Source organism: Melanerpes formicivorus, unplaced genomic scaffold (assembly GCF_026170545.1).
Source record: "Melanerpes formicivorus ecotype bairdi unplaced genomic scaffold, bMelFor1.0.p_v2 SCAF_70, whole genome shotgun sequence".
In the NCBI taxonomy this organism is placed as follows: Eukaryota; Metazoa; Chordata; class Aves; order Piciformes; family Picidae; genus Melanerpes; species Melanerpes formicivorus.
The window spans coordinates 2,606,564-2,632,636 of record NW_027142422.1 but is presented as its reverse complement, the minus strand read 5'-3'; the positions used below and the strand labels follow the sequence as shown (position 1 = coordinate 2,632,636).

At 40.9% G+C, this 26,073-nt stretch overlaps 1 protein-coding gene across 9 annotated transcripts in view; it reads right to left on the bottom strand.

Annotated features, from left to right (window-relative positions):
- Positions 1 to 26,073, bottom strand: part of MID1 (midline 1) — a 276,661-nt gene that overhangs the window by 22,521 nt on the left and 228,067 nt on the right. For all 9 annotated transcript variants that reach the window (XM_068163147.1, XM_068163145.1, XM_068163150.1 and 6 more), the window contains 4 exons: positions 16,650 to 16,757; positions 13,427 to 13,575; positions 9,631 to 9,758; positions 1,163 to 1,306 (listed from right to left, as the gene is read on the bottom strand). In XM_068163147.1, coding sequence (XP_068019248.1) covers positions 1,163 to 1,306; positions 9,631 to 9,758; positions 13,427 to 13,575; positions 16,650 to 16,757 — 529 coding nt within the window. The remainder of the gene's footprint in view (positions 1 to 1,162; positions 1,307 to 9,630; positions 9,759 to 13,426; positions 13,576 to 16,649; positions 16,758 to 26,073) is intronic.

Below are 26,073 nucleotides of genomic sequence, written 5' to 3'. Positions count from 1 at the left end.
CACCACTCTCTCCCAGGCCTCAGCAGCTTGGTGCTCTGGGACTTCCTGAGCTAGGAGGAAATCTCTGCATTTCATTGTTCTCAGTAGATTTTTCTTGCATGATCTGTCCAGTCATATCTTGAACTCAAAACACAACAAGCCTCTGTGGCAATGAATTCCCAGTTTAAATACATGATGACTGAACAAACTCTGTCTTTTGATTGATTTGATTTCTATCAGAAACTGTTTCATGAAGCAAGTCCATGTCAGCTAGTGATATTCCCACTAAATGTAAGAAGAACAGGAAGTTCTTCAGATTCATAGTCAAGGATCACTATCCAACGAATCCAGAAGTTTTGACTCCCTGGCCTGTTTTGTTTTGCTTGGTTCTCAGAAGAACAGTTATTTGGCAACAAAACAGGGAATAATCAGTAGTCTCTTCATTAAGGAAAGTCAGGGATTCAAAACAGAAAGTGTATTTAATAAGAAAGGTGATACAAAATATAAACCAATTATTATTAAGGCCATTATAGGTAGAACAAAGTTCCCATATTAATTGTTCCACTGGTGTTTGCTGAATTAGCCTTCACTATACTGAGACCTTTGCTTTGCAGTCTTGAAGACAGCAAAAACAAAACCAAAAAATTCTCAAGAAGGAGGAACTTAGTCTGTATTTCTGAAAAAGGTCTGCTTGTCAAGGTTGTCTAAATCACAATGAGGCTGCAGGTCTAACTACTGATCAGTCCAGCACAGGCTTCCAAGTGCTTGACTAGCTAAGGCAATGGAACTGAGATCTTTGTCCTTGTCACATGTGCAACAAGGGACCTAGGATGCGAGAAACAAGTCACAGTATCACAGTATCACTAAAGTTGGAAGAGACCTCAAAGTCCTATTAGCATAGATGATATCTATACCTTTGGTAATATGCACTGGCTTTATTCTTTGAGAGCTCTCACTGTATGGCACTCACAGAAAAGACAGGAAGTTTTAGCTGAATTCATTCTGAATTTTAAAATGTTTTGAAATCATTATTGCTTTGGGTTTATCATTTTGACTGTAAACTGCCCTAGAAGATATTCTCCCCTTTTGTTTTCAATGTGTGAGCACATGTATACTTAAAGGCACTTGATTTAGAGAGAAACCATAAGGAAACAGAAGTAGAAAAGTGAAGGGTCATACTTACTAACAACATTAGCTTGGCCAGTGAAGATGGTGTACTGCAGCTCATAGGAGACCACACTGAACTCATCATCCGATGTCCAGTGGACAGTAATAGTGTCATAAGAAGCTGTACAGAGCTCTTCTCGAATCGTAGGTGGGTTGGGAGCTGTGAGATACAAGAGAGGAGGCTTACTGACACAATCAGTTAAATGTTTCCCTTCTCACCTGAGATCAGTGGATGCATCTGATATGTAAATTTCTGTATCATTCAACAGACTTTTCAGCACCTTTTCACCAATTCCAGAAACAATTTTGCTTGTCAATAAATTGTTGAAAAGGAAATCTTACTATCGATACAAGCACCTAGGAGCACTGGATTGTGAAAATATTTTGTATGAAAGTAGCTTTAATTTCAGACACCCTGGCTTAATTGCTATGTGGGTGGTCACATTGTGATGAGATGGGCACAACTGACATGTCACTTTTTCTAGGCTTGTTCTGACCATCATAGCGAAAGTATCAACGCTTCATATTCATGTGGTGTAGATATCAAGAGGGAGAGTCAACACTGTTGACTTTAAAGCAGTGTTTGCCTAACCTGTCTTACCAGAGGCTGGTGTAAGTGGTACTTACAAAGCACAATTTGCAGGAAGCCACCGAGCACTCATGCTTTCCTGCTCGATCTTTTCCTCTCTGTAAGTTCATTTTTATTCATTTCCTGGCTCTACACTCGAGTTTAGACACACATGATTTGTTGGCTATAGACAGAAAGAGTTCTTGTAACATCATGACTGTACAATGATTGTAACCTAACTCTCAATGTCACTGCTAATTCAATAGTTCTAGAAAGCCATCCAAATGTTTTAAAAAGAAGTTGTCCCTTCCTTTTGTTGGGTGCTTTTTGTTTATTTGGGGTGGGTTGTTTTGTTTTAATCAAGAAGCAATATCTCTGTGTAGCAGGCTATAAATTCTTCTCCCCTATTAACCCATAGGTTTATTTTTAAGACCTATTTAAAGAATTGAAACTTGAAGCAAGCTCCCTAAATCTCTGTTTTCCTTGTTTGCATTCTTTGCAAAGCCAAACACTACATAACAAGAAATCAGTCTCTCTTTGACAGACTGGGGGACCTTCCTCAGTGCGTACCTCAGTGGAAGCTTCATTCTTAATCATCATCCCTGCATGACACTATGATGCTAAAAGAGAAATCCTTGGGCTTAATAGTGGTGTTGGAGCTGTCATGAAATGAGGAAGGAGGCCACTCAGGCTGAAACAATCAAAATACTCCAGCAGTAAAGGGAAAGGAAGGCAACTTGAAAGGTATTTTTACTGTCATCTCTTTAACTTCCTTTAGCCGCAATTACTGGCCTTAGAAAAAGTCCCCTCTGAAGGAATTTCACCTGTACTGTTGTAATACCTCACTTGTATAAAACATCTGTTTTATTGCTCATTAAGAATTCCTATGGTTAATGTGCCTGCTTTACTGACTGACATTCCCAAGAATTAAAAGTGCAGCTGCACTTCCAAGCAACCTTTTCAACCAAGGGCATAAGGAAATGTTCAAATGTGTTTCACGATATGACCATGATTTGCAATGCTCTGAGTGCTGTGGCACAGAAGCTCACCAATACCTTTTGTTTGTTGTTATTTTTAATGCAGAAGAGGAACCCTTGGGACAGATGATATAAGTAAACACAGAAAGAAATGGACTGAAATAGGAGCAGATGTCCAGGGTGGGAATATACACAAAAAGAGGAGAATGAAACCTGCAGTCTTCTTGAGATTAGTGCTGCAGTTTGAAGGTTTTGTGTAAGTGAGGCCAACTACCTGCTGTGAGAACTATACAGCACTGGATCCATCCTATCAGCTTGCTTTCAAAAGTTTATCTGGTGGAACAATTATTAGAGTGTTTGTTGGTTGGTTTTGTTGTTGTTGTTTGTGGGTTTTGGTTGGTTGGTTTGGTGTGGTGTCTGAAGGTTTATTTTCATATTTCTACCTTCCTCCAAAGGCAAAAAAAAGAGATCAGATGATCAATTTTTTTTTTTTTTTGCATTCTAGTATTCAACTAAAGTCATCTTCAGTCACCTTTTCACTTTACAGAGAAAAGCCTCTTACCTGGGAAAAGTCCTTGTTGATATTACAACACAGATAATAAATATTGATTTATGGGAAGCTAGAATTACTGAAGGTCTAATGACCTTTAAAGTGCATTTCAGTACCACCTCAGTGTCTCCAGCTCTTTTGAAAATGACAAGCCTAAGATCTCTCTTCGTGTGCACACCTGGCTGGCCCTATGGCTGGAGATTCGCTGGCTTTCATGTAAAGAGAATGACAGAAAAACAGTCGACCTAAGCAGGACATCTTTTCCCTCGCTCTTGTGATTAACTCACACTCACTTAAGACTGCATGAAACTCAGTTTTTCAAACACTCATTTCATAAAGCACTCAGAGTAACATAGATACCTGCTTCTCTTGCAGACAGGCAAGGAAGGCTACCTGAAAACGTTTTGTTCTGACTTTCAAAATAATGTGGAATTCTGATCATCAAATTCATCATTCCACATTCTACTTTCTGTTGCCAAGTGTAAGATGGTAATGCAGTTAAAAGAAATGGACTGTAACCAGTTATCTTTGCTATTACATTTGATAGTGTGTGATTTGCATATGAGAAGTACAAGTTCTGCTTCAGAGCTCAGGTGCCACACAGAAAGCTCTACAGAGACTCCAGAGTGACCTTAAGACTGCGCCGGTAACTTCCCCCACTTGGTCTTGACTTGGTTGTGCTTCACCACTGCTCAGAAAGGGGAGGTCCAGGATGATTCCAGCACAGCAGTGGAAGACATATCCACCCTTTAGTCCTGTTTCCCAGTGGAGAAGCAGTGATTGCTCATGACCCTTTCCAGTCCACTTCAGTCCATCAAACAGGAGTGAAGTTTGACAAGTCATGTTCATAATGTGAGTTATTAGCAGCCTTCACAAACTGTTACTCACTGGCAAGGAGAGACAAAAAGAAATGTGAAGCAGCTTTAGAAAACCCAAAATTTACAGCCTGAAGAAGGAACCTGGAATCAGTGCTAGCAGACTTAGCAAGGCACAATGAAAGCTGCAGTGTTCTAAGGAATTGCTTTCTAAGGTATAGCTCTCCACAAATGGGACAAGGCCCATAGAGGACCAGGGCAAAGATGTGGGAGTGATAACTGCTTAAGTCACTCTGACTTTCATCCACCTACATTCATGAATCCACACTCTCTGACAGGAGAGAAACTAATTGCTGAAGGCTACTTGAGTTAATTTGGTTGACTTCAAGTCAAGACCTAGCAGGCACGTGGAAAAGGTCAGGAAATAGATCTGAAGTGCCGGAAGGACAGGAGCTATTAGAAAAGCAGTTTCTTAAATGTGCTCCCAGAAGTAAATGACATTGTGAGCACACCTCTTCCCTTTCAACCTGGCTGGTCTAACTCACCTTCCTTCAACATTATCTGCATTTTGCTCTGGAGAAGGCTGAAAGTACTTGCATGGTCCATACACCTAAGATGGAGTTTAGGGAAACTGCCACCTCTTATTGATGAATCCCAACAAGAATTCAGTGGCTCCTGGGTGACTACTGAGACTATATCTCAATCCTCTCAGCACAAAGTCACAGAGACTAAAATCAACTAAACTTCCTTTTGCATGCTTGGTCTCTGCCTCCCTCCTGTCATGACATGATTGGTTTTCTAAGGGTTCCTTACTGATTTGGATACTGAGTGAAAAAGGAAGATCTAAAGCATCTCCATGACTTAATGGTACCACATACTGCTGGTGTGAACATGAGGGAGATGAGGAAACTGCTCTGGAGCGGTCTCAGCTATTTTTTACTGATTCTAGGTCTATCATGACAGTGTACAGTAGCAGTGTGCAGGGATTTCAAAGGCACTTGGATGTTTACATAAATATGATGTTCCAGTAATGCATCATACATGAGTTGCCCTTAAGAGCTCAGTCATACGACCTTCTAGACATAGTCTTTGCATAGAGCAGAGCTGTTCAAAACCAACAGAATCAGAAGAAATTACACCCAAAGCATGAGACTCTTCAAACCTTGTAAAGGGTTTGCAGAAGGAAGCTGATTTTCTCTGAAAAAAGTGTTGGCATCTGCTAGGCAAAACTTATTTCTTTGTTGAGCCATAACTAAAGTGCCGGAAGAAGAAAACTTATCACTGTTTCAGAAGGGATTTCTGAAGAAGGGTAAAATGCAAGGTCAGACTAGATGTTCCTGCAATTGATTTCAAAGTATCAAGAGATAGAACAAGTATTTTTGGTTCACAGTGGATAAAAAAAGCCCTTGTGCTGGTAATGCTGCGCAGAGAGTTTGCAAGTCAAATGCGTTGCCTTGATCTAGCTAGAGACATGTTTAGAAAAAGATAAGTTCCAGATGAAGAGTTTGAGCAACTGGCAAGATAAGAAAGCTTTCAAAAGACATCAAGGCTATATGTACAGAGAATAGAACAGTCAGAGGAAGATTAAGGGTATGGTTTTAATACACTGAGCTTGACATCTCAATGTCTGGCTGGCAACTTTCAGAGAGATATAAAAGATTTTCGTTTGGATAGCAGAAACTTTGGACAGACAGCTGTGGAAAGGATAAGCACAAAGCAGCTACATTTATATTTGGGAAAGAGATAGCCTAGGAAGAAAGAAAGATGCAAAATCCAATATGCCACATAAAAAACCGGAGCTGGGAGTCAGAGGATGAAGATCTGACAAGTAGTACACTGGGAAGAACCACAGGAGAAGAAAATCTCCAGAAGACAGTCAAGGTCAGTTGCTTTGAAGGCAACTGACAGCAGAGAGAATGAAGCTGGAAATCAGGCTTTGACATTTTGGTCATAAGCAGTATAGATGATAGATACAAGACAGGCTTCTTCGCTTACTTCACAACACAGAGGTACCACTGAGGCTTACAAATGGTCTTCATTTAACTTAACTGTGAAACATGATAAAAGCAAAGCCCAGTTCACTCAGCCATACAGTTTTCAGTTCAGTATCTATGAAGATTCTATTCACCAGTCTGAAAGAGGTAAAATAAAATTAATCTTCCCCTAGAGTTTCTGAACAGCAATAGATAATAGATAATAGATAATAGATAATAATTAAGTGCATCTGACTTTTGGGACTATGCATACACACATAAACATGACATACATACATATATTTACACTAATGTATTTTAACTGTCTGCATAAGTTGCATTTGATGCTCAGATAATTGGGACATGTGTTTTGGATTTCTCCATTGCAGCCATATGCTATTTATTAATGTGAAGAAAAATGGTACAAGACAGAACCAGCTAAAAATGTCCTTCACTGGGCATCAAAGGCAAGAGTAAAAATGGTAGATTAGGGGAAAAAAAAAACAGCTAAACTGCTTTATGTGTTTGAAAGTTCCCTCAAACTCCCTTGAGAGTGATTTTTCAAGACTGCAGACAAGGTAGGAAGAAGGCAGAGAGGACCTGTGTAAATGACAGAGCCAGCATGATGGACCACAGAAAGGATTTTTGTGATAAGACCATTCTTCATTTTGGTACAGATTCCACCTCCATTTTCTGCAGTGCACATCAATTAGAGCAGTATTATGAAGCTATGACTTGTAAAGGCAAAAAGAGAGCACAGGAACAGGCTGCTAGATTGATTTAAAGATCCAAACTACAAATATCTGTGTTTGAATGAGTCTTTCTATCCTTTCCTCCTTTTGGAGTGATTGGGAGGAAAAGGCACTTCCAGAAGGAGGTCATCTGACCTGATATGCATGCTTTAAAATGAGATGGTTATTCCTCTTTGACTATAAAGCAAGCTGAGGTTTATTATTTTACAAGTAGATTGCAAGGTTAGGGCAAAGTAGTTCATTTATTTCTTGACATTTTCTTTCATTTCCCTGGCCTTTTTTATATTTTTGGGGTGAATACTCAACCTGGTAGCAAAATTCCAGTCTATTTTGGGAAGAGGAGACACCAGAACATGCCACTGGTGCTATATAAAAAGCTAAAGTTACTCTCAGCAGATTATTGTTGTAATTTGCTAGAGTATGTGTTAAGCACTGATTGTATTCACCAGTCACACACTGACACAGAAATTCCTTTCAGATACATGACCTTACAACTCTATAAATCAGGAGTGGTGCTGCCCTTTGCAGGCAGCTTTGCTCTTGCCTGTATTAATTTGTTCCTTTATTCATAAAAGTCATAGAAAAAATTGGATTGGAAGAGACCTTTAAAGGTTATCTATTCCAACACCCCCTACAGTGAACAGGGATTTCTTCATGAACAGGGATTTCTTCAGCTAGACCATGTTGCTCAGTGCCCCATGGAGCTTGACTTTGAATGTTTTCAGGGATGAGACATCTGCCACCTCCCTGAGAATCTTGGTCCAATGTTTCAGTACCTTTCTGATACAAAACCTCTTCCTTATATCCACTTTGAATTTACCTTCCTTTAGTTTAAAGCCATCACCCACTGTTCAATTACAACAAGCCCTGCTAAAAGGTCTGTCCCTACCTTTCTTATAAGCCCACAACCAGGTCTTTTGCAGGCTGAATAACACCAACTCTCCTGGCTCTTCTATAGAAGGGCCAGAATCCAGCCCTCTGCATGGAAAGTTCCAGAGGCTGCTGCTGAGAAGACTCCACACACTCCCATTCTTCTGAAGCAGCACAGGTGTATCTTCTGAGGGTGAGCCCAGGAAGTGCTTTCAAGTGTTTTTCTAGCAGTGCTTTGTGCGTCGCACTGCAAATTCTTGCTCTTAACAGCAGATGCGTAAAGACTGCAGAATGAAAACCTACCCTGTGTCTCTTCTGTTTTCAATTGAACTGGAATGAATTGTTCTGATTCTGGCATTGAAATCAAAACACCCTAAATTACAGTAATTTGTTTCTCTTTGTGAGTCATGACACACTCTGGGATTGCACATTACTCAGGCCTTCAGGAAAGGTCTAATCCTGCACGCTTCTTCAGACCAAAGCTCTCAGTTAAGTGAGCCAGGGCTCTGCTCTGAAAGGAGCCCATCCCACATGCTGGCACAGGCAACACTGCACGCTCTCTAGTCCCAGACACTCCTCCAGTTCTGTGATGGCAGAAATACACAGTGTCACTGGCATAAGAACACATCTTTCAGTCCTGAATCCTTGATGTTGATTACTTGAACAGCTTCTGTTTGCTCATGGGAAATCTGCCAGGCTCCAATCTGCCACAGTGAGGAGGTAGCCCCAAGGGAGAGGGTAACACATGGAGCATCTGTCCCCTGGGAAATGGGATTTGGTCCCTACTTTCCCTCCTTTGGCTGCTGCTGGCTGATCTCCAGCTGTTCTTTCATTTCACTCCACTACACTGCAGTGGCTTTTAGCTGTTTGTCACTCCCACTTGCCCGTGGCCTGGTGGGGAGGATGAAGGAAGAGGAGGTAGGAAATGCACCCCAGCCATGCTCTGTAGTACCTAAGTCTCCCTGGAACATTCTGGACCTGCTGGGGGATGATATGTTCAGAATTAAGAGGGAGAGTGTGTTTGGTTATGCATCAAGGTTTTGGTAGTAGTTGGGCTGAAGGGATGACTTGTGTGTTGGACACAGTCATTCCTAAGAGGGACTCGCTGCTGCTCAAACCTGAGTTTATCACTGATGCTGGTCATGCATCTGTGTGATAAAATATTTAAAGGAAGGTAAAAAATGCTGCACAGCAACTGAGAGAGAAAATGTGAAACAGCCCTGCAGACAGCAAGATCAGTGAAGAATGAGAGAGAAGAGGTGCTCTAGGCTCAGGAGGAGAGATTCCCCTGTCGAGAAGACCATGGTGACATAGGTTGTCCCTCTGCAGCCCATGGAAGGCTACAGTGGAGCAAATATGTGCACTGCATCCTGTGGAGGATCCATGCTAGAGCAGGTGGATATTGCAAATTCACAGAATGGTAGGGGCTGGAAGGGACCTCTGGAGGTTGTCTGGTCTAACACCTCTGCTAAAGCAAGTTCACATAGATCAAGTTGCACAGGAATGCATTCAGGAGGGTTTTGAAAGTGTCCAGAGAAGGACACTTGACAGCCTGTCTGGGCAGCCTGTTCCAGTGTTCAAGCACCCTCAAAGAAGTTTTTCCTTCAGTAAAACCTCCTGTCTTCTAGCTTGTGCCCACTGACCCTTGACCTGTCACTGGCCACCACTGAAAAGAGCCCAGCCCCATCCTCTTAACCTCCACCATTTGGGTATTTATATGTATTGATAATATTCTCTCTCAGTCATCATCTTCTTTTTTCCCCCCCAAGCTAAAGAGCCCCAGGTCTCACAGCCTTTCCTTGTAGGAGAGGTGCTCCAAACCCTTTGTCACCCTCATGGCTCTATGTTTGATTCAGTAGTTCCTCAGTTGTTCTCAGAGCAGTTGCTCTTGCTTCCTCAGGAGAGGAATGAAGAAAATCCTTTCACCACTGTTTAATGAGAAACACATAATAGATGCACCATGAGAGAAAAATAATTACCTGTAAGATAATCAAGGCATTCCAACAACTTCTTCTCCCTGGTAAAATCAAGTGCGAAAGTATCAAAAGTATCATTGAGATTAATTTCGGGAATTAGGACCTGGGAGGATGCAGTTGCCATGGAAACCCTAAAACGAAAAGCAAAAGTCTTTCAGCATGCAACACAGCAACTTTCACATCAAGGTAGGAGCTGATCATTAGGATTTTTATCACTTCTCAAAACCCTTTTACATGTATTTTATTCACGTGCTTCAGGTTAGGTTCTTCTGCCACCTCCATTTCTGTGAGTTAAGTCTCCAGTAAAAAAATCTCTTACTACTTAGTTTTTACCTAACATGCAGTGTTAGATGAGTTTTTAACACAATACTGGTTGAGCAATAATATACTTTGAATTGTTCTTTCTGGTCACCCATTGAATCAAAGCAGCAACAGCACCATAGTTTTGGGTATTTTAAGCATTCATGACAGATGTTGCATCTCTCCCAACCCTTGTTTTCCCAAGCATTTTCTTGCTCCAGGCATTCCTTGGCACTGCTGTCCCAAGGGCTTGGTTGCAGATCCTCACACCTGCTTAGCTGTTCAGCACAGCATGCTGTTGTTAACTTCAAAAAGCACAGAGGGGGAGATAAAACAAACAGATGTCAGCACAGTTTATTTTGAAAGGTTTTTTTCCCTGCAAAGCATGTGTGCATACTTACATTTCCTCCAAAATGGAAAGGTTTCCTTGCCTACCTCATTTGAGAGGCTACATCTACTCTTTGTGCTGTTCTGCTGCACTAATACACAGAGATGAGCTTTTGCTTTCACAAGAAGACTGCTATCAGGATGGATTTTTCAGGTCCTTCAGCCTAGCATCTCAAAATACCTGTTTCTGGGTAGTTTGATGCTGGATATGTATACGAAAACATTCCATCCACTTAAGCAAAGAGATTATTGAATCCTGTATTACACAACAGAAATTCATTAAGAATTTAAGTTTGGAGGTAATCGTACAACTAACGCACATGGCGTGCATCAGCTACTCGTGTCAGCATCCATGACATGTCAGATGAAAATATTTTGATTGCTCCAATTAGCAGTTTTCCAATCAGGGTATGTCTCTGTAGGCAGGGCTCAGATGGCTGCAGGACAAGTGGAGAGCTACTGAGGAGTGTATTTTCATATACTTCTTGTGTAGCATTTAGGAAAACACCACAGGAGAGTCAAAAGTGAGCAGCACATTTCCTTGCCTTCTGCATAGGTTTCAAGAAGTAGGATGAAGAGGTTTCCTCGTCAATACTTTGTATTGTACAGCTTTTAGCAGTGTTTCTCTTGCAGCTTTAGCTGTAGAACTTAATTTGAAGTAGATCCTGGTACAGGTGGTGTTTTTTTCAGAGAGGAAAACTGAGGTGGTTTTTGCCCTATGTGCTTAGAGGTCTTTCACCCTGTTTTCTCCCACACCTCTCTCACCCCCAGCAGTTCACCTGCAGTTGCACCACAGTGTTTTCACATCCATTTGGGGGAAAAAAACCCATCCTTTTCTTGTAGGGTCTGTGTTAGAGCAAATTCAAGAATGATGCACACCACTACAAAATGAACAAATACTTTGCTTGTAATCCAACAAGCATGGATCTAGGATTAAGAGCATCTTTGCACGCCTCCATAAAGCACACATTTATTGTGAAGAAGAGCTTATCAAGAGGTCCTTTTGTACTTTTCTTTGGGGCCATGCAAAGGGTGCACTGAGTGAGTAAGTCAGCTTTTGGGAGAGCTCAACAGTTCAGTTTCAGACATCATGTCACCATATTAGGTCCAGAAGATTGAATTTCCTCTTGTAGTTCTCCCTGCTCTATCTGATACTGCACTTAGTTGGAAAGGGTTTTCTAGAATAAATGTGTTTCACTCACTGTAAAAACTGCATGATCTTAATCACTGTAGCATGTGTAATGTCTTTGCTATACATAGTTACCTGTTGTGCTTACAACAGAGAATATTATATTGCAATTACTTTGAAATATGTGCATAAAGAAATGCAATGAGCATAATTTCAGGAGACTGTTACAGCTGCTGGAGCCAAGGGCCCTGGTGAGACTGTTACATGAGCCGTCTAGAAACAAACAAAATATTGCTCAGCACATGAGAACCGAGAGAGTTACTTGTGGGAATAATTTATTAATCAGATTTACTCTCTTTTTCCTCCTATAATTTGTCTGCAAGCACTTGATTTTTTTCCCCCTTGGTTTTATTTACTCCTTAAAATGATTCTCTGGTTTTCTGAGTGTTCACAGCCACCTCATTACAGACAGCAATCTATGATAGCCAAGAATTAGATCTGATTTGGCACATACGTCAGCTGGTCTCATTTCTGCTCTCTGAGTGTCTCTCCTGTGACTGTATTTATGATGCAACTATTCATATTTACAAGTGGAGTTACTCTGACTATTCTCCACTAGTCAATTAAGCTTTGTGTCTACACAGGTTTCTACCCTACTGCCTGTTCCACTGGATACTCAAGAAGGGAAGACCCTCACCTTCAGCACTTTACTCATGATATCAATGTGGTCATTTTACTAGCAGCTTCTGCTGGGATGTCACAATGTAACTCGGTGCAGAACCCAAACCAGAGTCTAAGTCTGTGATGGTTTGGCCACAAAGTATGACAGATCATGTGCAATCCACTGCTGTTCCATACCTTGCCTTCCTTTACCTTGCCTTGTCTGGCTCTTCTCAAGAGATTTTCTATTCTCTGAATCTGTAACGAGCAAGCCAGTGGAGCTGTCTTCATTTTAAATTGATTAGGTATCTCTGTTGTAGCCTGATAGTCAAAGAATCTGCATACAGCCCTTCAAAGTGATAGACTTAAGTAATAAGAACAGGGAACTGACTGTTTCACATTTGGTGAGAACTGGCTGGACAATGTGAACCTAGAAATTTAAAAATAGCTGAATGAATGAGCATATTTTGTATACTTTCCTCCTTCATTATCCAGATCCATTCTCCTGCTTTTGTTTCTCTAATGGCTAATTATCTGCTAATTCCAACAGAACACTTACTGTGGTTTTTTTTTTTTTTTCATTGGAAAATACTGCTAAAATCAAGTGGGAATGTTTTAGCATTCACAGCATTGCATTGAAAAGCAGCCTGAATTTTCTGACAGCATAGTTTCCTGAAGATATTTACTCCCTTGTCTTTGGGTCCTTGATATCGCTGGCACACTGAAGAGAAGCTAGGGTCCTAGGAGCCATAAAAATTCCCTGCACCCAGGGATCCAACACAGCAGCTGCTTTAACTGCCAAACACACAAGCTGTTGGATCTCCAATTCTTTGAGCAAGCTACCTCAGAGATGCATGCCACAGGTTCCCAGAGTTACATGTTTCATTACCTTGCTGTTTGCTATTTTGTGAAGATTAATTCATGATGATAATCACAAATTTCATCTAAGGAATGTGCTCGTTGCCTGATTTCCTTAATCTCAGAATATTTCATGCAGTAGGAATTTCAGCCTCCAAAAGCCTTGTTTAGCACCAGATGCCTGCTTGTGATCTGAGCTGGCTCCTTCATTTGTGCATGCTGTTACTGTTTCGTCTCTTACCTTGCCCCCATTTCCTACTGTTCCAGTTTGTACAGAGACGCTTTGCTCAGCATTACAGTAAGGTCCTTACCACTCTGACACAGCACAAAGCAGTGCTTTGGAGGAATGTGTCAATTAACCCCCCGCCTCCTTTGGCCCCTTCTTTGGTGGGACAAGACAGTGTGGTAACTGTGATAAGCCATTTGCCTTAAATTGAGGTTTTGCAGGAGGAAAGTCTGCTTTACCTTTCAGTGATGTTTTTAGCAGTTTGCAGGAAGCGAGCATGGTCGTTCTCCTTCAGTGACTGCTCAGCCTGAGAGATGAGGGATGTTGAGCGCTCAATGCACTGTTTGCAGTTTGCGATTTGCTGAGCCAGTTTTCTCAACCTTACCACCTTGAGTGAAACATAAGAAAGCAGTCACATCTCTAAGGTCACAAATCACGATTACATATGCACTTCCGAGGCCAAGCTGGAATGCAAATGGGGAGCTAAGATGAACGGCTTTGCTGACAAGAGCTTCTTTCACACCAGCTTGATGGTGAGCCCCATCTAGCCATGTAACATTTTTAATAGGGGGCAGGCACAGCCCTTCAGCCTCAATATTTTCCACATGGAACACAACAGGGGAGAGCCAAAACAAGCACAGCTGGCCTCTTTTCCAACAGAATCAACGTCATTTCCTGGTATTTCTGCTTACATGATAACCAAGGGCTATTTAGATAACAGTTCCCCTGAAGAGAGGAGATCTATGTCACAGGCAGCTTATAGTTAACTACTTCTTCCTGTTGCTGAGGTGAGTTGCATAAAAAATAATTTGACAAAAAAGAACCTTGACAGGAAAACCCTGTTCAGTCCTTCTCACAATAGATGCCCACCCTTTTCATTAGGCACTTTTTTTTTTCAAACAGGGTGTTTTCTTGTTGGATATTTTTAACTGGACAAAAACACAGTAGTGCTGGAGAGCTGCTTATTACTACTGTGAACAGCGCTGGAGATAAACACAGGAGATGTGACTGTAGTCTTTGGCTGAAAGGTTAAGGAGGGGCACAGCAGGGAGGGACATGGTCTATCCTCCATTTAAAGACAATGTTGGCTAACAAAGCCCCTAGTTCCTGAAAGGCCTGAGAGTCCTTCCCATTGTTAGCACATCAGGATCATAGTTTGAACAGGAGTAAGAAATAAGAAGGAAATGAAATGGAATTTAGTAGCATTAAAAATGAGGAAACCAACCAGAAAGTGGATTGGCAGAAATGTCCAAATTTATGATCACAGTAACATTCCCACTCTCTTGTGGCAACTAGGCCACAAGCTGTGAAGCTGATGAATTGAATTTCAGATACAATTTTACCCTAATTAGAGATAAAGGTATCTTGGTACACCTGTCCTACAACACAGACCAGTAGGAAAAGAAATCTGGAGCATTTTCATAAATCAAAGAATGGCCAAATGATCAGTACTCTGTAAAATTATTATTCCTCCTGAAGACAGGAACAACAAAGGGAGAAAAATTCTGGGAAAGCGTGAGATTTTGATAATGCTAATGATCTGATGAGCTTCTAGGCTGAACTAACACCATAATGTTTTGTCTGTCAGTGCACTTGCAGAGATCACCATTTGGTCCATACCAGTCTAAGTAGGGGAAGGTTCATTGCCATATCACGTAGCTCATCTATTTGTGTACTTATTAATTGAGAAAACAAACAATTAACTGAAATAAATGGTACCTTGTGAGCAATCAGAAGGTGTGTCATGATTTGTGAGGTCTATATATGAGCTGCTTATTTTTGTTTGCTATGTTCTTTTTCATATCTTCTTCAAGAAGACAACTGATGATAAACTTCGAAAGGAAGCATCTCATCTCATGCACTGCCTACCCCCTCCCTTAATGGCAGGAATGACATCAGAACTAAAACTATCTATTTGTCTCTTTCCCTGTTGCACCCTCCTAATTTTATAGGGTTTATAGGTGAGGTTAAGGGTGGAGCTGCATCACGTTGCCAGACTTGTGTGGCTGAATTTGTAGCCATCGAGCCAAAGCTAGAACTTGATACCTGAATGTTTCCAGTTCTGTAGCCCTAACTATAGTCCCAATTTGCTGTGTCCTACCTTCCAGAAGGATTCTTAGCCACAGGCTCTCATGAAAGTGGAAACACTGGGCAGAATCTCCTGTGGCTTTTCCTATGTATCTCTCAATCCCCCAAAATCCTGCAACGTATGCAACATCTGGGGCAAAGCATTCCAGATCTTTACCAGTCCTCTGCTGGTATCACTTTTGGTTGAACAAAGTTGCACAAAGAGCAGGGATAGACTCTAATATCAGCTGTATTCAAACAACTTTGGAGCTAACTGCATTATAAATCTTCCATTACTCTGGACATTAGAATACATCCAGGCAAGCAGCAGATTTTTGTTTTAAAAGCAGCTATTGTAGAGCACAAATCCAAATGAATGGAAAGTTTTCTATTTCATAAAGAAAGGCTTGAAACAGCAATGCAGAAGGCCATTTCCCCCATTTTGGTGGGAATCATGATTGGTTAACAGCATAAAGAAATTCAGGTTCTGTCACACAATGCACGGGACTTGTGGTTTCAAACACGTTCAACTCAGCCTTGCCTACAGGCTTTTTATTTCAAGTTAATTGAAGGATCCTGTCAGCTGCATGAATCATTCAACCTGCTCTTGACTTCATTCCTGTCCTGAGTTTTTCCCACACAAGAAGAGTTTATATTTGACTTAGTTTAGCAGTTAAAGAGCAAACACCGTGCACATGGAAAATAAGACTGTTAATTCAACTCTAATGTGTTTCTGAGTTAACAGGCAGCTAGCAAAAGGGATTGAAACTTAAATATCAGAGATTTTTCCTTCCCAGTAGGTTAGTTGCTAATAATAATTGTACCTCAGTAACTAGAAATGCATGCTTTGCTTCATTTCCTGCAGGTTTTTGAATGTTTGGGGTTTTTTTGTAGGTAAGTTAGATTTCCTGTTCTCAGGAATGACCACGATTGAAACAATTTCTTTATGTGATAGTATTTTAATCATCAATTAGGGTATCCAGACTAAAATATTCATGTAGATAATTGCCAGCCATGATATCAAATGTTGTGACTCTGTGAAAGTGAAGACTTTGGGGGGAAACGCTCTGAGAAGTGTAACAGTGTGAAGGAATTGTTAATTAGCCATAGTTTAATTATCACTTACTGATGGTGATACAATTTCTGTGTTTATCCTTAAAAATAAGAACCACATATACTAAGGAAAATGCCAAATAAACTGTTAGGGTCTAGCATACTACTTTTGATATATTCTATTCCTCTTTACATGGAAGTAGCAGCAGCCCAGGACTGCAAGACTACATGAGGACTTTCATACAAAATTGTATTAATAGTACCTGAGGTCAAAAAGCTGTAAGCATGAGGAAGCAGTGTTGAAATACTTGTGATCTAAGGAAGAAAAGCTTTAGCTTTTACCTTTCCTTCCTTGATTTTGGTTCCAATTATTTGTCGTCTTTGCTGGATTATTTCAATGAGCTGGTCACATTCTTCCATCAGCTTGGTTTCTTGGCGGGATGCATTTACCTAGAAAGCAAATAATGATGATAGCAAACCTTTTTTCCTTTTAAACATTTTCTTTTCTTTTATTTTCTTTTCTAGTTGAAAACTTGTCATTTCTAAACTGTTTGTTCTGGCACCTTTTTGCTCCTTTCTGTGTGTAATTTATGTGCCATTTTGTTTTCCATAGCTTAGATTGTGTAAAATACTGAAGTGAGTCTAAGCATCTTGTCTGTAGGAGGTAGTAGGAGGTAGGACTCCTGAGCAAGAGATACTCATCAGGTATTTCTAATTCAAGCAAGAAAAGCATGGTCCTGCGAGTACTCTGTGAGTACTTAGCAATGTCAGTTGCAGCGGACATCGGTGAGAAGTGAAAGCTCTTCAGGAGGTGCTTAACACATCACAGTTCCGAGCTGTATATAGGTCTGCAGGGAATACTGATGCCCAAAAGAGCACAAGTACTGGATCAGATGGTCCATTTAGTGCAGTGCCCTGCCTCATATGCTAGTAAAGCATCTTAGGAAGACATTGCAATATGCCTGATGATTCCCATTAATATGTTCTCATCCTCCAAACATTTGCAGTTCAGAGTCTTCTCGAACCAGACACAATTTCTCCACCAATACTAATCCTCAGAAGTGCTATCTTCTGTGAATTTATTTAGTCTCTCCTTCAACCCCTGTAAACTTAAAGTATCTCCAGCATCCTCTACCAGAGAGGACCATAGCTCAGTTCACTGACAAGTGAACAACTGTCTCCTTTAGAGGAAGATGAACTTGCTGCCTTCCAGCTACTTAATCTTCATTACTTTCGTACTATTCATAATTTAACACTTGAAAATATTGTGGTTCCTGAAAGGTTCAAAATAATGTGGTGACATTACCAAGTCTTGTTTGTTGGCTGTCTTTATTATTATCACTTTGCCACAGCAGATTCAGATGGAAAATAATAGTTGTACTCAGGTAGTTTTGAACAGTGCAAATATATGAGCTAGTGAAATAGGTTTCAGCACTAAAAAAACCTCATGACGTAATTACCTGCCCATGGAAAATGGAAACTTTGGTCAAAAATAAGAAAAACTAAACTACGAAAGTTTTGGTTCTTAGCTGAAAATGTTTTGCTTCTGGGGGAGATGGACTTTTTCAGGGAAAAATCAACGTTCTGTACCACAAGGAAAATTTACTTCCCCACCAGCAGCAGTGTGTTTCACTTCCATGCATGTGTCAAGAGTCAGGGAAAAAGTGCACAGAGTTAGAATGCAGAAAAATGGGAAGAGGAAATGTCAGAGCTGTGTTTCCATATACACTTTGTGAAGAGGGTAAAGCAGTCCTCAGCCCTGACCAACGGCTCCTAGAGCCACATTAGCTAGTAAGAGCTAGTGGTGAACAGCCACAAGGAACAGTTCCCCTTGGTTATTTTTTCAGTCTGATGAGTCTTTTGATCTGCCTCAGCCTTCTTTCTTTTCTTCCAGTGCTGTGTTTAAACATGCATTTACCTGGAGCTCATTAAGATTAAGCAAATGCTTATGGGTCTGAATTTGGACCATGGCCAATCCTACAAATAACCTTCTTATGTGAAATACATTTTCTCCTCCAGGCAAAGAGGGGACTTGTGTACAAAGGACTGCTTTCATTAATGCTTTGGATTATCCTCTCCAAACTTTCATAAAATTAAAATTTGGTTGCATATTTTACATGCTTCTTTATTAATTATCAAGATATCTTAATTAAGATGTCTTAATCTTCCACAGGGGTGGACTTGATGATTTCCAGAGATTCCTTCCAAACCCTGGCATTCAATAAAGATTATAAAGAGAAAATATATTTGTTTCTGGAAGGGGTCAGATCATACTGAAAGTACTGGAGAAATCTGCACACACTGGGTGCAGATGTAGAAAGTACTTCTACTGTGAAGTTTTAGGTGCCCATTTGCATCCTTATTTTAGCTATTTGCTCTGCCTGGCTTCCTACTATAGTCCATGAGGAGACAAAGACCATGGAACAGCTCACCCACAGCCTCGGGCAGTGCCAGTGTCTCCCCAGTTCATGCTTAGGGAGCCCAAAGGAATGAATCAATCAACACTATCCCTCCCATTCCCCCTCTTCTCAAATCCCACCACTCTGGCTGCATCATGCTCCTCCTGTCACACACTGTACTTTGCTGTGAGACACTGCAGAGCTGTTTCCAGTGAGCCATCCAGTGCAAAAATTTCCTCAGTGTGAACTCCAGGTTTACCAGTGGACTGAAGTTCCACCACAGAGCAGGGAATCCCAAATGTGCTCAGCCAAAGGTAACGATCACGCCCAGCACATGGACACAACTCCTTCTGTGTCAGTGCTGAGGTCTGCTCATGGCAGAGCCGACTTTGGCACTTAAATCCTTCACAGGATTTTCCATTCAAAGTCTTATTTCTATGACCACTTATATCACAAATTCATTTTGTTGAGCAGGTCTAATTAATCTTTGGGGTAACTGTAATGAAATATGGAGTTATAGGAAGGTTAGGTCAACATTGCTCTGTTTAATGCTCTGGTTGGTTTGAATAATAACATATTAATTGAACCTTAATTTAAAAAACTCTAGAGTAAGAAACACAAAATGCTTGGGAAAATTATTGGCATTTCTTCTGCACTGACTGCAGACTTCTCTTTTGCTTTAAAATCTGAAAAGTATACTCTTCAATAAACTTCATTTGAAGACATTTCCAACTTTACAGCTTGCACAAGCTTATGAAAAGTGAAAAGAATATTCCCCAAATGATGTGATACATCTGAGCTGTGTATGAAACCCCCCAGCATTTAATCTGGGGACTTTTCTCAAATTGAAAGACACCTTAATCAGATTTTCAGCCTACCAGGCCTCTGATTCAGTAATAACTTTATAATTGAGCACATGGCTAACTTTAAGTGCATCATATTACCTGTGGCCCTACAGGGACTATTTTGTGAGATTACCATTGAATAATATTTACTTGCATGTTTCTGAGGAGTCATATGTCAGACCAAAAAGCCACAGGCATGGATCAGGGCTCCACTGTACAGGTGCTACAGAAATACCAGAATAAGTCTCTGCCTTCTGCTTGAGTCCTTTGATGAGCAGCAACCTTGACAATAACTTCCAGCTGGGGCTGGCCAAGGAATTCAAGTTCTGTTTGATGAAAATATTTGAGGTTTTGCATTCTACATCTTTCCACACTAAAAACAATACCTCTTTCCAAGGAGTTCATTGAGAGAGACTGAGAGCTCCATCAGAAAAGTGTGGAGACTGTCGTTCACTTTGGGTATGGGAGGCTCTGAATGATGCAGAGAGCAGAGTTGTATCTGGGTTTCTTCCATCCCAGGTGGATGCTGACTCCTTAACCTGAGCTATCTATTGCTGGAGAGTTTATGCTGCACTTGGGGACATCCTTCTGCAGAAAATTTCTCTGACATCAGTACATTTAGTTTTGACATCAACAAAATCCTTAAAAATCCATGTCCACAACTATTTCAAACCTAAGCCTTGTGCTTCATTGGTATAATTTTGATAAACTCCTGTGCTGAGGAAGAAGAGGCCTTGCTACACTACAGCAAAAATGATGACATATTCTGCTACCAAGAAAGCAAGGAGTACAGATTCAATCTAGTCCAGCTGCTTCTGTGGATAATTTATTCCTCTATCTGTAACATCCACTAACCTCAAACTGAAAACAAAGTAATAATGTGGGGTTCTTTCCAAGTTTTCCAGACAGATGGACAGGGGCTGCTAGCCTTTGCCTTGGGAGGTGGGGGCAGCCAAAAAAAGAAAAAAAAAGCAAAAAGGAGGTTCCTCAGATGTCTGACAAGGAGCTGGAAACAAGCCCTGCAGACCCACAGGGACAGCATGCCAGCTGCTCTCAGCTCCTCAAGCTGAGAACTGCTTTGGAAAATGTTCTGCTCTCTGCAGAGGCTTCCTTGGCTTTCATCTTCAGAGACCTGAGTTAAATTGCAGTTTAGGTCACAAGAAATTGAATGTGGTGGTTTCAAAGTCCCCAGCAGATGTTTGGAAAATCACAGGACTACAACACAGCCAGTGGCTCATGGTTACAGAGGAGCTTCTATAGTTAATTCAAAGGCAAACAAGGTGTCAGAGGGCTAGATTCAGAACCATGAAAACTTCCTCATGGTTGAGGCACTTTTGTCCACAAGGGGAAGTGCACATGTGTCTTTCTGGCAAATAATCTCTAAGTGATAAGTGAAAGAACACATCCTAGATTAGAGGAGGGTTGGCTTTTTTAGACTCCACTATCTGGGATAAATCCACCAAAACCAGAGTAATTTTTACCTACTAGTCCTTCACTGGCTGTGCAAAATGGAAGAAAGTAGGTTGTACAGAGTCTGATCTTTGGAAAGTGAGGATGAATTTCACTCTCAGTTTTATGCCTAAAAAATCTGATTCTGTGCATCTGTGGCCACCTGGGCGAAGAAGAACAATTTCATTTTTTTATGTGTTTGAGTTGATGGTTACAGAATCATTGCAGAGTCACAAATGAGCAAAAATATCAGAAAAGCAAAGGGCAATGATTCCTCTTAACTCGAACAACACTACCACAAAATTCAGTCTAGATTGTGAGTCTGAATTCCTCCTTACACCAAACCCAGAAACTGGGGGGGGGGGGGGAACCAATCTAACATGATGACATCATGACTGCAACTGTATTCTCTAGGAAAATGTTCTTCATTGTCCTGTAGATGTGATCCTGTGTAGGATTAGTCTCTTGGTGAATTAAAGGATTGTACTCATCTAGAGAGGCCTTTCCTTGTTTTAATTACTCCCCGTTGTGAAGTGAATAACTTCTTCACAGAGTCACAGTACACTGAAGTCAGATTTTAACGTCATACATGTTTCATCTATTTATTTAATGGAAGTACCAAGGATTAATGAGCATTTATGAAAGCATTATTTTTATGGATAGACTGAATGTCAGTCATGAACTCAGACTTCTTCAGTTCTACATCTCTTTTTGATACCATGGGTTTTTCATTGCAGTGTTTTGTAGAGCAAAAGGCAACTCTTGGAACAGAGCTTTTTCAGACTTTATCTACCCTGTGTGTAAAACTGATTTTATCTATCATGACAGGCTGTGCCTTTGGAAATACGTGATATTAATCAGCTTGCCATCTGAATGGATCATCTAGGTCTCCTTTATTCAGAATTGGAACAGGAGAAAGGAGTGGTCATCTCCCGTTTCAAGTGTGCTAGAGGCTTTGTTTTTGTTTGCATTCCACATCTATCTCTAACCAGGGGACTCATGTTTAGAGGCAGTCTCAGAGCAGGTTAAACAAAGGTCAGTGCAAAAACACAGCAACTTACTCTGGCTACTTAGGAATTTTGTGAATGAAGGATCAATTCAGCCAGGACAGCTAAACCACTTTGGGTCAGGCTGATAAGTCTATCTGCCCCATTCTTGACTAAAAGTAAACCTTTCTAGAAGCTCGAAATACTCATGTTACTTATTAAAATATTATTTTAAAGTTTTTTTTTTGTCCCACTGTGCTTTGAAGCATATTGCTGAGAAACCAAGCAGCAAGATACCCAGCAGTCCTCTGGCGACATTTACAATCTCATCACAATAAGAAAAAAGAGAAAAAAGGAACATAAACTGCTTTGATAAGATTTCCATTAAAAACACTTAAAAACATAATGAAATTCAAATGATCTGGAAAGTTCTCCTAAAGAGCTACTCCAGAGATGCTTATGCTGACAGCTGCAAAGCCCACAGACCGGGCTTGCTTCTGTGAACCACATGTTGTTTAGATAAAACACAAATGCAGCATCATCCTGAAACTATAGCAGGAGTTTCTCAGCCACTGTGGCCAGCTGGGGAAATGGCTGGGCTGAGCTCACCTGCCTGATAGGGATGGTGCACAAACACATAGGCAGCAAGTGGACAAACCAAACACAGAGGGGAGGGCTGAAACAGAGGGCTTTGGCAGCAATGAGGCTTAAGATCAGATTAAGCTGTTTGTGAAACTAACCCCTAAGGGGGATGTAGTTTTTGAGATGCAGTAAAAGGGTCATGTTAATAATTAATGTCACACTCTTCCTTATGCTAGTCCTTTCCTTGGACTTATGGAAATACTTCTTTGAATTTAGCAACATTCATTTGTTTTTTATTTTGTTTTTCCTGCTGACATTAAGGCCTTTGAGTCCCACTGAGCAAAATACAAAATATTCCACTTGGCATGTTTCATTTAGGGTTGAAAACCGAAAAGCAATTAAACAATCACTGAAGTTCAAGGGGCTTACTGTCCTTTGATGAAAGTGGAGCCAAAGCCCTCATCATGAACAATTTAGTACTTAGAACCTTCAGGAGGTGTCCACTCTAGTGTCTAACATATTCAGTAGAGGACACATACATTTGCTCTCCTTGTTATTCTAATCTCTATTAGGCTGAGAAAGGAGGATGTCAAGAGTATTTTGTTCCCACAGATGTCTCAAAGGCAGAGGCTTATGACATTTTGATGGACAAGTTACATTCTCTGATGACAGGCATGAAGTATTACCTACTACATTAGTTAACCAGTGATTAACAGTGAAATAAACCTCATTTTCTAGTCTAAGGACAAAGTTTTGTAGGCCTATCGATGTAGCAAGAATGTAAACACATACATGTGCAAGCATCCATCACTTACCACCAGTCATGGCTAACTGGGGAGGTCCCAGGGGACTGGATATCCATCTACATGAAAGGCCAAAAGGAGGATCCAGAGAACTACAGACCTAGGAGTCTGATGCCAGGGAATGTCATGGAGCAGATCATCTTGAGTGCCATTACACACCATGTACAGGACAACCAGGTGATCAGGTCTAGTCATCATGGGTTATGAAAGACAAGTTCTGCTTGATAAACCTGATCTTGTTCTATGACAAGATGACCTGCCTAGTGGAAGAGGGAAAGGCTGTGGATGTTGTCCACTGGACTTCTATAAAGCCTTTGACACTGTTTCTCATAGAATTCTCATAAAACCCCTCACTGCTCATGGCTTGGATGTGTGTACACTCTGCTGGCTGCATGGCTGGACCCAAAGAGTGGGGGTGAATGGAATTAAATCCATCTGCTGGTCAGTCACAAGTGGTGCTCCTCAGGGCTGAGTACTGAGACCACTTCTGTGGAACATCTTTATCAATGATCTTGATCAGAAGACAGAGTGCACCCTCGGTAAGACTGGATGACACCAAACTGGGCAGGAGTGTTGATCTGCTTTAGGGTAGGGAGGCTCTGCAGAGGAATCTGGACAGGGTGGATCGATGGGCAAAGGTCAGTTGTGTGACTGCTAAGCTAGTTCTGACTGGGCATGCAGCTTCAGACATTCTTAAACAAATATTCTGCATTTCCATATGCCATGCAGCACTTTCTGACAGTTTTATTTCTCAAAGTTCTCTTTTCTGTAATGCTATATAAAATTAAGACTGACTACAGCTTACCTGAGATTTTCACTCAAATCAGCTTTTATGAGTGGAATTAAATGTAGAACTGTAGTGATCAGAAATCAAAAGTAGATCATGCCATGTATTTAATCTGCATAATGTTAATAGAGAAAGTGTCTCTTGAACCTTTTCTCATTAGAAACTGTCTTAGGAATAGCATGCTATAAAGTCCTCCTTTGGGTTTTATGCACATCATGAAATTTGTTAATTAGTCTCTTATTGAGAGTAAGAAGTCCCAGTTTCCTTCCAGTCAGATTTTCCTATTTCACAACTCACAGGAATGTCAGTTACTTCTGGCATTGAAGTATAGCAAATAAATGTAGCTGCTGAACAAGCATCTTCACCAGAATGGAGCAGAGGAAAAAGCAGCTTTCAGTGGAGCTACTTTCCAGTTATTTGCCCCAGGCATTTCACAATGATGGTAAACATTTAACCCATGTCCCCTTTCCTATTACCTAAAAGAATCCCCAGCAAACTGGATTCCTTATTCCAAACTGCTGATGACTATGAAGGCCATTTGCTTTCCACCTAAATTTTCCCAATGAGAACTCTTCACCGTACTTGGGCTTTGACTGAGATGGTTGTAAGTCTCAAGAAGGAGCAAGTACCATGAAACATAGTGGAGACAGAATACTTTTTATCATCACAGATTAAACCTCTTTATCATTTGAGCATGCTCAGGGAATCACACAAACAACCAAGTTTTGACTTTGCTGTCTCTTCAGTGACAGAAATGCTATAGGTACCTTACATAAAATCTGAGAGACATTTCATCATAAAATGTGAAGAAGTTATCTTGTAGCTGAAACTCAAATTTTCACTTTATTGCAGGACTTGAACATCTCTCCTAGGAAGGCAGACAGAGAACTAGGGCTGTTTATTCCTGAGAAGAGAAGGCTGAGAGGGGATCTGATCAATGTCTCTAAACATCTGAGGGGTGGGTGTCAAGATGAGGGTTCCAGTCTCTTTTTGGTGGTGCCCAGTGGTAGGAAAAGGAACAGTGGGTACGAGCTAGAGCACAGGAGGTTCCACCACAACACGAGGACACGCTTCTTTATGGTGAGGGTGACAGAGCACTGGAGCAGGCTGCCCAGGGGAGCTGTGGAGTCTCCTTCTCCGGAGACTTTCAAGACCCCTCTGGATGGGTCCTGTGTGGCCTGCCTTAGGTGGTCCTGCTTTGGTAGAGGGGATGAACTCCATGGTCTATAGAGGTCCCTTCCAGCCCCTAACATTCTGTGATTATTTATCTATTCAGTAATTTCTTTTTGAGCAGCTACACAAAACAAACAAACAAACAAAAAACCCCAACCAACCAAAAAAAACCCAACACCCCACCCAACAACAAACAAACACCACCACAAAAACACCACCACAGAAACACCCCACTGATTTAAAAATGTTATCTGATACGTGTGAGTGTGCAGCATGCCTGTCAATATATCACCTTTATTTTTCCCCCCTCAGGTGAATATGTAACACGGTTATCTATATAAAAATAATCCCACCCTCTGACACAGACAAACCCAACGTTTACATGGGAAGTTTAGACTGTGATTTAGCCTGCAGCAGATCTTTGGAAGTGAGGTAGAAACTGAGCATTTCCATTACAAAGAGAAAGCAAAGGATGCAGCAGTCTGAAGGTTACACAATTGGAGGAAAATGCCTTCCCTTCCTTATAAAACCAAAAAGGATTTTGCATTGGTGTCCAAAATTCGCTTCCGATGACGTTTAGTGAATCGAAAAAAAACCACAACCAAACCAGCCTGAGATACAGATGTTATAAAGCTGTCTACAAGCAAAACCTATTTCCTCTCCCCTCCCCCCTACATAATTGCTCCAATTTTCCCTCCAGCTGAATACAGATTGCATTTCTGCCTAACAGATGAGAGAAGCT